General features: G+C 37.4%; 1 protein-coding gene across 1 annotated transcript in view; it reads left to right on the forward strand.

The window, feature by feature from the left end:
• LOC140246032 (solute carrier family 23 member 1-like) overlaps positions 1–12,767 on the forward strand; it is a 71,835-nt gene that overhangs the window by 55,961 nt on the left and 3,107 nt on the right. The window contains exons 5-12 of the mRNA XM_072325479.1: positions 2,538–2,590; positions 6,349–6,530; positions 7,053–7,173; positions 8,410–8,566; positions 9,456–9,709; positions 10,824–10,953; positions 11,284–11,427; positions 12,254–12,349. Of these exons, the coding sequence (XP_072181580.1) occupies positions 2,538–2,590; positions 6,349–6,530; positions 7,053–7,173; positions 8,410–8,566; positions 9,456–9,709; positions 10,824–10,953; positions 11,284–11,427; positions 12,254–12,349 (1,137 nt within the window). The remainder of the gene's footprint in view (positions 1–2,537; positions 2,591–6,348; positions 6,531–7,052; positions 7,174–8,409; positions 8,567–9,455; positions 9,710–10,823; positions 10,954–11,283; positions 11,428–12,253; positions 12,350–12,767) is intronic.

Below are 12,767 nucleotides of genomic sequence, written 5' to 3' on the forward strand. Positions count from 1 at the left end.
CACAGTGTCAAATTAACACCACGAAGTGCAGGTGAACACTTTTTAACACCGTCACAATACATTTTCTACACCTGTGGGTGTGGTCCTCTATTGAAGTTTGACCGGTGTTAGATTTACCACCCATGGTGTTAAATCTAACACCGATGTTTTTACAGTGTATAAATTTTATCCCTGGCAGTCTTCATCCTGAAATCGCTCAGTCGTCATAATCATGCAACTGCATTACATTGTACTAATTAAAAACACAGCAAACTATAATGGCTCAATCGTCATAATCAAGTAATTGCATTATTTCGTACTAAACACATCAAACTGAATCGCTCTATCGTCATAATCATGTAACTGCATTACATTGTACTAAACACGGCAAACTAAATCGCTCAATCCTCATATCATGTAACTGCATTACGTTGTACTAAACACAGTAAACTAAATCGCTCAATCGTCATAATTATAACTGCATTACTTCGTAACACAGCAAATTCAAGCAATCTATCATCATAATCATAATAAACCGCATTTCAGTAAAATTTTGCAACTCACATTCAATGAATGATCACTAACTCTTCTGGTTTTCCAGATAGAAGGCCACATCTCGCTTTACTTACCCACCTTTGGCAACTTTGCTCTTCCAGTCGCTTTCAAACATTTATCTTTAATAGTTATTTTCTTCCAATTAGCCGGTGTCCATACAGAAAAAGAAAGAGAGAAAAACCATGAATATTGACGCAAACGTGGTAATCCTTTGCGGCACATCGCTATTGTATCAAACAGATAGACCCGTCGTGAAGGACAATCCTCATTCAATTTCATTTATTCATTTATTCAATCTCATTTTAGCTAATTTCATGTGCTTCTATACAAATACATTATCACCCCCTCCCTCTCTACTCTATGACACGTGTGTACAGGCACAATAATTTATTACCTAAACTATCTTCAGTGTTGAATGATAATATGTCTCTTTCACCTATAATATGCAATCAGTTTTAGACTGAGATCCGTGGTAAGCAAAATTCAAAATTAATCAGATAATCATAAACATTCTTCTTTTTTTTTTGGGGGGGGGGGTATTTGGGATTGCTAATTTGGACGTTATTTCTAAACAGACGCTAAAAACTTGCTGACAATCATCAAGTTGTTGCAAGTCTGTGCTTCATGAGAGCCGTCATAGTCCGACTTTCACCGAACACACTATGTCATTTATCGAATTCAAATCCACTATTTGGTATGTTTAATAACAGTTTTGTGCACCAGCACAAATAAATTGAATAAATTGAAATAGTAATGATAAGCTTAAGAACATCAAAGAAGCACGAGTTATAGTTCTTGGCTTATTTTGTCACCCGCTGAGTGGATTTATTGAATATACTACATCAGCAACACAGTGATCGCATTTACCCATGCCATAACAACTAATAAGCTTTCAGGGGCCTGTCAAACTTTTCACCCGAGAAAAACTCTGGTAAGAATTGAAAACTCAGGTTATAGTATGATGCCACCATTCACTTTGACTCAGGAAATACTCTGTCAAAAAGTAACCTGCATAGTTTTCTCAGGTAAAAAGTTTGAGGTAAGAGGTCCCAGGTGTTGTATTCAATGAAGAGAAAGTGATATCTTCCATCAAGAAACAAACATCGCCACTTTTTCATGCACTGAATAATAAAAAGTGGATTTCCACAATCATATAGTGCATGGGCACGTTTTTCTTTCTTTCTTTCTTTTTTCATCTCCATGAAAAGTCATCCGTTTGTAAACATAGATGTTCCGTAGCAAAATATTCGATGACAGACATTGATACTGAATATCCTCTTGTCAATCAGAATTCAAGGCAATTGAATCACTTTCCAATTCCGCCAACAAAGTCGGGCGAGGGATGAAATTCTGACCTCATTTCCGAGTTGCGTAGGATTGTTGGTAAGCTCTTGACAAGTTGACATTGCCCCTGACATTGGTGGATAGGTCTCCATTTCCCTTTTACCATGGTGTTATCAGCGGTCATGAAATTTCGATCAAAGTTTTTGGCGTGCAGTTTGTGGAAATCCTGCTGGTTTATGCAGGATAAAGTCAGGATAAACTCGCTCGTGTAGGCACGACCTTGTTACTCATTGTTTACGCTAAAGGAAATTCAAGGGGGGGAAAATCACAAAAACGAAAGTCCTTTGACTGAAATATCCATTTTATGTATTGGAACAAGGTAACAAGAGCAAATTAGCTGAAATGTCCCCCATAACTAATTAAGTAACGAGCAAGTCGAGCAAGCTGACTTTTATAGCTATCTTGAAATATCGTGATGCCATGATGATTTAACCTCTGACCTGTTGCTGAATATTATCATGACTTGTAATAGTGTAACTGACTTATTTTTTTTTTATAGCGCCTTTGATTTCAATGCTTTTTCAACAAGTATTTAATTCTCTACTGGATCGATTTTTCTCTAACTATCAAATATGCCTTTCCTCTCTGTCAGGAATGACATTGATTAATCGCATCCACGGTGTTTTTGCTGTTTTTTCCTTTCAACCTTCAACGTGCAGGTAACGCCACCATAACGGAAATCCGAACCGAGTTCCGGTCTCGGATACAAGAGGTAGGTTAAACTGTCACACGCCGTGAATTATTTAGACCGAACGATGGTGGATAGTATACAGTAGGATTTGAAAGAAGTTTTAGGCAGGTAGTTTGATTGTGTCGTGTCACTCGGATTACATGACCAAATGGGTATACTATACCTGTATTTTTTATTATGTAAGAAGGAACTGCTATTGCAAGATATCTATACTTTAATGTGACGGGATCAGGAATATGTGACACTAAAATTCTAAAATTGTTTATTGAGTAGGATGCTTCGGATATTATTCACTCTTCATCAATAACCTGAGTCAGGGTGTGACGAAACCTGTAGCAGCCAGAAAAATGAAAAAAAAAACATGAAGAGAGTTCCATGTTTTTTAAGCAAATGATAAAAAAAAGAAAATAGCAAAACAAGCAACAACAATTATGTACAATTGTTTAGATGATATAGTTATTTATACTTGTTTTCTGTTTTGTTAATAGTAAAGTTTAACCTTATTTTGCAATAGTTAATGTTTGTATATATTTAAATGTATTCATGCTGATTCATGTAAAATGTCCGCAATGCAGCCTGCGGGTTGCAATGGACGTTATCCAATAAATACCTTTCAATGAACAACAACATTAACATCAACGACAACAAGTTAAGAATACATATTTTACTTATTGTATATATACCAGAACTACATGTATACATTTGTATATAGAATGGAGTATTGTCCCTCTACAGTATACGGTTCACATAGGTGTAGATACAACGATGACAACACGTTGTGCATCTCTGGGTCATCTAAAATTTCCTCTAGAATTGATGTCAATATAGGATTCACACAGTGTTAATTATCAACCCATTCATCTTTTCAGTCAGTGGCCATACTTTATTCACTCAACTCTGAATACGAACCTGAATGCGAGGACTTAGAATTTCGATATTATTCCACTTCATGTTTCTTACCATGCCACTAGTTAAGATTTCGATAGTGCGTCTGGGAAAGGTTTTGAGACTGTTGTATTTTGCTCTCTCCGAACTTCAATGATTCATCAGGTGACAGTGAATTCCGGAAATATCAGAATCCGGAAAAATCATAAATTTTGTGGTTTCACAGCACCTGATAATAAATGATGACTGCGTAAAATGCAAATGTATGTGATGACACGGTAGTATTGTGCTGTCAGCACTTCTGTTTGTTTGAACGACTGAAGGTGTGGGCGTATCCAGTCGGAGTGAGTTTCCGCTGTTTCTAGATAAACAGAGTATAATGATGAATTTTATCATAACGAATTCATTCAATACTTATATAACGTTTTAAGTTCCTTAACTTGTCTTCCTATAAATGACGTAAACTTATGATGCGTTTCAAGTTCATCGTTTATGATTATTTGATATTTATTTACGTGAACCGACGATGCGAGAGTACTATATACTTGTGAACATACACAATTATCCAGGTTATCCTTCGTGTTAACTTATCCGCTTGTACTATCCAATGTGCTGATGATTCTGAAACGAATATTGCGTGTGTAATGATTTATCCGCCTCCTATCGACACCAACGAACCTCCATTAACCGAGGGGCGGTCATTTCCTCTGAAAGTTGACCCAATCAAAGCTAAAATGAACGTTAACTGTAGTAAAATCAGGAGACACTGATTTATGTCTGAATTCGATACGTGAATGCTCAAGATCTCTTCCAGCTATACATAAACTACGCGCACGTATTTCGATACAAGACGTATAGGAAGGTTTCTTCCTGCAAGCGGATGTGATTGTGTATTTCACTTTGATAAGCTTTTATTCATCAACATTCTAAATGTGTGTATCAAACGATATATAGAAAATATTCTACGTCGAAGGTTGTTTGTGTGTGTGTGTGTTGGTTTTTTTTTTTGCCTTGTAACATAACGTCAAGAGGAAAGCAGTGAATAAAGAAAGCGAAATTGATCTCCAAAATTTTAGTAGTCATGAATAGTACGTCACATCCAGTGATATGGTTTGATAAAGGAGACATGATGATTCAAACATCTGTGTTCATGATTTTCTGAAGTCAAAGTATGAACTTACAGTTAACAATGATATAGATGGCCTATTTCAGGTAACGTTTCTACCGGAGGAAACAAGAAATATGACGTCAGCATGTCCGGGATTTAAAATAAAGAACAAGCGAGAAATTATATGGGTTGGACTGTACTGATCGAACGGATGAAAATGTCTGCAATGGTGTATCATCATTCTTGTATAGCGTGGAATAACATCATAGAGGAAGTAATTATACTGTCGTCCGTGCAGTAATGATGAATAATAAATCAGTCTCAACTGCTGTAAATAGCTAATGAAAGTGAAATAAAGTTTTGCCCTCGTCATAAACTTGGCGGCTTAACACACCTTCCAGAAATATTGTGTGGTGTGGTTTTGTTTTTAAGATGGTACTTATCTCATTACAAATTTCTAAATTATTGCACGGATGAGTGTATCGAGTGCTTTACATAATACGCTTTTAATTGTTTCAGTGTGTTTTTGTGGAGGTATTGCTTTTTTTTTACATCGTTACAATATCGACATCAGAATGCGTGTATTATTTCTTTATATGTAACCTATTTAGGGGGGAAATGAATAGGTAAAATATAGTCAGATTATTGTAGTTTAAGGATTTTCTCGAATATCTACAACTACAATCTACTGTCAAAACTTCATATTCCGTGGCTGCCGATAAGAGTTAGAATCCAAAATGCACCGAGTTCCAAAATGCACCGCGTTCCTCTAGTGTCACGATAGCGTGCCACATTATAACTTCACTGAATTCCATTGTACTATAATGGAGGGCAATGTGGCAACGTGGGGGCACAGTGGGAAGGGCTCCTGATTTTCTATCGGAGGACCCGAGTTCGAATCCAGTCCACAGTGCTTGCGTCCTTGGATGAGATGTTTTTACTCACCATGTCCCCCTTGACAAAGGTATGAATGAGTGTCTGGCAATGCTAGGGTAATAACAATGACTGGGCCCTCCGGTATAGAACAGAGTAGATCATCATTGTCCACGCTGAAAAGGCTACCCTGGATGAGGAAGACCGTGATCTACCACTATTTTCACAGTTAGTATTGGAAAAAAAGCGAAGAATGTATGCGCGTTTTTAATTGTTATTTTTGTGCTGTGAAACGTCCTGAACCCGAGGAGCGCTTGACACCTGGCAAGATTGTAGTCTCCATAGTATCAACATCGCATCGTGTTCTTAGTACATGTACCATTTATATATCATATTCATTCATCCATTCATCTTTATTGGTCTATGTCTGACACAGAAATTTGGTTTCCATTGACATTAATGATAATGACAATACAAACACATCTCGCACCACAATTACGTGCGTCTGCGACAGGCACAATGAATGCAAACAACACCCTATAATATACAAATATATTACACTTTATATGGAATATATCAGTTCTTTATATCCTATATAACCCAAGCTACTTTAACCCTTCCCAATCCCCAAAATGTTAAATTTACAAAATGATACTACAGACCTTCAGATAAAATTTATGTGAGAAATTTTGATATGTATATATATATATTTATATATACATATTTTTTTAAATCTAGTTCATATTTCCTTGTACTTCTGACCGCCAAATTTTCAACATCAATCTGAGAAAAATTTTCGTGTCGAGCTCTGATATATTATGTTATATTATAATGATATCAGCTTTATTTTTTATTGATGTTGTGTTCAAGTGCACATAAATCACGATTACTCTCGGTGATTGTTTTATTCCAGATCCAAGGTGCCGTCATCGTCGCGTCCATCGTCCAAGTCGTCATCGGTTTCACAGGAATCATGGGACTGCTGCTCCGATATATCGGTCCTCTGGCGATTGCACCAACTATCGGTCTTATCGGACTGTCACTCTTCAAATCGGCGGCGGCACAAGCGCAAGTACACTGGGGCATTGCCTGGATGTGAGTCAAAATTACATCCGTATGATTGGCGGGAGACGGGGAGAATCGGTGTGTGTATGTGTGTGTGTGCGAGTGTGTGTTTGAGACCAAGCGTTTGTGAGTGCGGTAATGTGAAGTGAGGAGAAGAGTGTAACGAAACCGACAAAATTCTTCTCCGGAAGGATGATGTAGCCTTGTAGTGTAATCCCATCAGTGATTTCGTTCCTAAACTCACATTCGTAGATACTTCATAGACAGAATAAATATCACCAAATTACGAAACGGCAACAATTCAGTATTTTGCGATGTTTTGTGATAGTAACGATTATCACACTGACAGTGTAACAATAACTTATTCCTGTACAGCGCATCATCACGTTTTGCAAGGTTTCTCTGGCCCTGAAATATGACAATATACTCAGTATATACATTAACAGAAGTGAAAAGTATACAAGGGGGAACAAACATATTTTTTTTTTTTTTGTTAAGACATTTTGAAAATTTACATTTGAGCTAATTCACTTTTCTTCTCTTCCCTCTCAGGACGATGATACTTATAATCATGTTCTCTCAGTACCTCGAGAGGTTCAGCGTGCCGTGCCTTGGCTACAGCAAGGCCAAGAAATGTCACGTGACGAAGTTTCCCGTCTTCAAGTTATTCCCAGTGAGTCCGCTTTCTTCAACTTCTCCACCGAAAAGAGAAACTGACACTCGCTCTGCGTTTCACTTCTGATTCAAGTCAGCAACGACTGAACACTGAAGAGCAGTGTCATTATTGTCTTTAGCTGTCTTTTTCCGCTGAGATTTCAATTTGTTCACTTTTATCGGGCAGATTAAAAAGGATTATGAGAAACAAACTGAAAATTATGAAATCCATACATGATGACATCACTGACCAATCTTTGAACAACTCAAGAAATACAGCATTACGTCACATGCATAACAATAAATATAGTGATAACATCACGGTTGTATTATATCCTTTGTTACGGACATGCTGGATAGATGCTGTGTGAACCGGTATTCAACCGCTCGACTTCAATATTGATGGCTCAGATTTTCTTCCCTCTTAGACTGAATTGAATTGAATTGAACTGAATGTTTTATTGTCCACAAATACGAATGTGGAAATGTGCCTTCCACCAGCCGCCAGCGTTACGTACAAGAGATATACACAAATAACAATTGTTCAAAGAATAACATACGCGTGACAAATTATAAAAAAAAAACAGCAGACAAAAATATTTTACTATAATTGTTGCAGAAAATGAAAATATTAACCATAATAATTATAATTCATCTTTATTTCTTATTTAATTGGGTAGTTTGAATGAATTCCATAACCATGAAAATAACAATGGGTATCATTAAAAAATTCAATTTTCAGACAAATCCTCCTCTTCTAATCAACATCTTCATCTCCATGTATCTTCTCTATACACACCTAAATTTACACATCAAAATTTTTTAAACAGTACATAATACATTAGAATGACAAAGTTACAACACCGTACAACAAACAAACAGACAAGCAAACCTCAATTCATTCATGAACATAAGATTCCCTAATGACATGGCAATTGAACATGTGGATGAAATTTGATGAGATCTGATAAGTACTTAGTATATGGTCATTGTTTTGTTTGTTCTTTAATTCTCTCTTTTGTTTTGTTCAGTACATATTGTTGATTTCTTGTATTTTGGTATTGCTGAAGCGCTTTGAGTCTGTATAAAATATATAGATATTAGTTATTTGTTATTGGTTATTGAGATTACTGAATTCCCCACGCAGATGCATTTTATGTCGCTGCTTTCACAGTGTGAAAGTATTTCCTCAGTTAGACCATTTTCGTGTGTAGCTCCATGGTTAAACGATCGTTTTATGTTCTTCTATCCTAAGATCATCATAGCGATTTTGATAGCCTGGTTCTTCTCATTTATCTTGACTGTGGCTGACGTGTTTCCCACCGACCCAAACGCCTACGGTTACAAAGCTCGCACTGATATCAACAGTGATGTGCTCAGAGAGGCACCGTGGTTCTACTTCCCTTATCCTGGTAATAAATGACTCTCTTGATCTTCTCTTCATACATGTGATTATGCTGTTTAGTCGCTGGCTGAGTTGCCGCAGGAAGACTATTATCAACTCGGAACGGTGAATTTAGCACTCCCAAACAAGCACGTTTTTGTGTCATGAATTTGTAATCAAATCAAGTTTATTCTTTGTATTCAAGGTGTTGATTCAGTGCACACATTTACCATGAAAGATCAACCAATTTTGGGACTGAAGAGAGGAAAACAATTGGCAAGTGTTTTCCAAGAGTTTTGACTATAAGCGACCTCCGATTAACTCACTCCGAATGCAAAATCAATGTTTGATGTCTCACAGTAAGATTTTATAATTATTTATTTTTTCCTCTCCGGTGGGTATAGTCATGTATTGACAACTTCCATGGTTTCTGGTAGAAAATATTGGCTTTTTTCATGTATGGGTGTGAGGTCTGTGCGAAGTGTTCACAGCAAATTCTGTTCTTCCTGTTGAATCTGACAAGGGATAAGACATGTCCGTTCCCTGAAGAGTAGATTATTGTCCCCCTTGAGTCAAAACGCGCTTGCCAATGTGTTTCATTCAGTTTCTTTTTTTTACGATGTCACTTTATCAGAGTGAGTAGATGACACAGTGCAATGTACTGACAGAGGTGAACGTCGTAGGGCAATTCTGGGTGTAACCCGAGAAGAAATATTTCCAATATACATGCGTCACCAACATTGCATTTACAGTAGATGGCTACAATTTACTCCATTAAAACTTTTGTTGTAATGTGTATGGGTAGCCTACGAACGCACACAATTCCTGAGCAATATTGATACCATGCCAGTTGCGTATCGATTAAATTTTTTCCTGAAATTACATCCTACTCTCGTACCAAATTCGAATTTCCACAGGCCAGTGGGGAACACCTCGAGTAACAGCCGCCGGAGCTTTGGGCATGCTAGCTGGCGTCCTGGCGTCCATGTTGGAGTCAGTAGGAGACTACTACGCCTGCGCGAGGCTGTCCGGAGCCCCGCCCCCTCCTCCCCATGCCATCAATCGTGGGATCGGTATGGAAGGTCTCGGCTGCATCTTGGCCGGAGCTTGGGGGACAGGGAACGGGACGACATCGTACAGCGAGAACATCGGTGCCATTGGAATCACCAAGGTCTGTTTTTGGTGCCATCGGCGTCATTTACAATTGTTGTATTTTTTTTCTACCTGACTAATCCGCAGTAAAGCCAATACACAAACGTTACCTGCATTCCAAAACCCCTCATCGCAGTGTGGTGAGCAGATGCGGCTTTGAACTATGAAAAAAAAAAAAGGTCCTGGGTTCGAACGTTGACCAGGGTTTACCTCCTTGCCCATCCTTCTACTTAACGATATACGTCTACTTGTTTTTTTACCCACTGTATCCCTCTTGACTCGGGTGTATGAAGAGATGCTCGGCCTGAAGTTTCGGAACAAATAGTATATAGTTCCAGGGTCCTCTATAAGAACGGTAGATACACTGTTCAAAGAGGCTTTCTTCACTGTAAAAACATCGGTGTTAGATTTAACACCATGGGTGTTAAATGTAACACCGATCAATCTTCAATAGAGGACCACACCCACAGGTGTAGAAAATGTATTGTGACGGTGTTAAAAAGTGTTCACTTGGCACTTCGTGGTGTTAATGTGACACTGTAGCTGGTGATATTTTTGACACTGCGCTAGAGTTAATTCATTAATGACACCGCATGGTGTTGATTTGATATTGGTGGTGTTAATTTCAATGGTATAACACCCGTCCAGCTTCAATAGGAGACCACACCAACTGGTGTTACTGTGGTGTAATGTGTTTACACATTTTTTTTTTTCAAAAATCAAGTACTTTATCGGAAAATTCTTCATCGTCTTGTTGAAATTCAGAATTAACAAGAAATTCAGTAACTAAGAAACTACCAAAAAAACAAAAAACAAAATTTTATATTTTGAAATGACACCCGGAGGTGTTAATCTAACACCATGAATGAGCACCGGAAATTTAACACCAGCTCGGTGTTTCATATTCAACACCAGACTTTTTGCAGTGTTGGATTGCATTATTATTATTATTATCATTAGTCATTATCGTCCCCGTTATCTTCAGCATGTGTTTTTCCTTTTGCTATACACCCTCTGTTCCGTGGTTCTAACAACACAATAATTTAATGATTATGATAATGTAATGGTGTTATCTATCTCATCGCCAAGAGCTGCTCGTAATGTTTTAACCTTAAATCATCGCAACATGACAGGTAGGAAGTCGTATCGTCATCCAAGGTGTCGGCTGCATACTGATGATTGTTGGAGTGTTCGGAAAATTTGGCGCCTTTTTCTCTACCATTCCCGATCCAATCATCGGTGGCGTACTGTCGACAACATTTGGTAAGGATAAATCCCATATACACCATTTATTACGCAACTAAAGGGTATTATGTTCCATTATAATGCTGGATCGTTTCACATACACATACGCATAGTTAGGCTTGTACACAAATGCAAGTGATTGAAGTTGTGCCAGTTCAGATGGAAAAGCAGTCGTGTTCGTCAATATTATATCAGCTTGAGCAGGGAATTGCAACTGCGTGTACATGAAATTAAGATCAAATATGAGATCTCGGGCAATTAAACAATAATTCCATCAATCTATTGATAATGCGGGAAAATTACTTGTAGACACACATGAATTATCATTATGCTTCTAACATTGTGCAGGAATGGTTGCGGCGGTTGGAATCTCTAATCTTCAGTTTGTGGATTTAAATTCGCCTCGAAACCTCTTCATCATTGGCTTCTCTTTCTACGTCGGAATCGCCATTCCTGACTACGTCGTCGCCAACCAGGACAACATTAACACTGGTAACAAGCACCGTCATTTACTCGTCTGTTTAGACAGAGCCTATAGAGTGTAAAAACAGACAATATTAAGAAACAAATATATAGAATGACGACATTGCTGGAGTTCTTTCTACCATATACAATGTAGCTAGGTGTGGCAAATCTTGGCTCTTTTCCCTTTTCTCTTCACAGCATAATAATGAACTGAGCATGATACTATTTGATTCTGAAAAGACAGTCACAATGGAAATTGAAACTGAAACTATCTTGTTCTTTATCAATGTGTCCTTCCACTTAAGGTTGAGAGAAGTACCATGGGTACCCTTGTGCTTCAAACAAAATAGAAGTACAATGTATGCTCCAATAGTGGTGCTTTTGCTTTATATTTTTTTTTATTTATGGTTTTGTTTCTTATGACTCGCTCTCCACACCTTTCTAATAACTGCGAGATATCAACCTTTAACACATTACTGTAAGTGCAGTTTATTCATTCTAATGGTCTGTTGTTTCTCTTTATTTTTTTATTGTAACATATGATAATTATGACTGAGAATATAACAATGATAAAAGTAAGGATGCAAAATTATTATATTGATAGTGATGATGATGCATGATAATACATCTTGTAATAACGATGATAATAGGTCATAATCCTCGTATAGCCAAACTTATAACAATTATCGTTATCACTATATTATTATCTTTTTAATTTTTTATCATCACTATCATTATCATTGTGTCGGTTCTAGTTCCATATGTTGGGTAGATTCTTCAACTTCTTGACGAAGTTGTTGGGTTTTTTTTTCAACAAAGTTTTTTTTTTCTTATATTTACTGGCTTCTTTCAGGAAATGAAACCTTTGACCAAGTCATTGTTGTCCTTCTCGAGACCAGCATGTTTGTTGGTGGAGCTGTAGGGTTCATATTGGACAACACAGTACCAGGTAAGCGCTGTCGAAGGCGACAAAGTTTCAAGATCTTTACCTCATCCATATATAATAAAACTAAATGTTCATCACGCGACATCAAATGAGAATAATGACTCGAAAAAGTGTATTTGTTATTGTAAGACATCTCGCGTGCCACGTGAGATTCATTTAAGGACGTGAATAGATTCATGATCTTCAGGGGAATTCCAGACAATTTATATAGTTTCACACCATGTATGGGGACATAAATCGAAAGTGCCATATTGTATAGATTTGTGGAGTTTATTGTGGTCCAACCAGGGAGGTGTTTTCGTCTGGTCCAACCAAGGAGGTTTTATACATGGAGTTCCAACTGGCTGTAATTATTCAAACAGTTGTCAGATTTCTATTGATGTACAAAGGAATTCCACAGGTGCACTTGTGCCTTTGATGA

Source organism: Diadema setosum, chromosome 2 (assembly GCF_964275005.1).
Source record: "Diadema setosum chromosome 2, eeDiaSeto1, whole genome shotgun sequence".
In the NCBI taxonomy this organism is placed as follows: domain Eukaryota; kingdom Metazoa; phylum Echinodermata; class Echinoidea; order Diadematoida; family Diadematidae; genus Diadema; species Diadema setosum.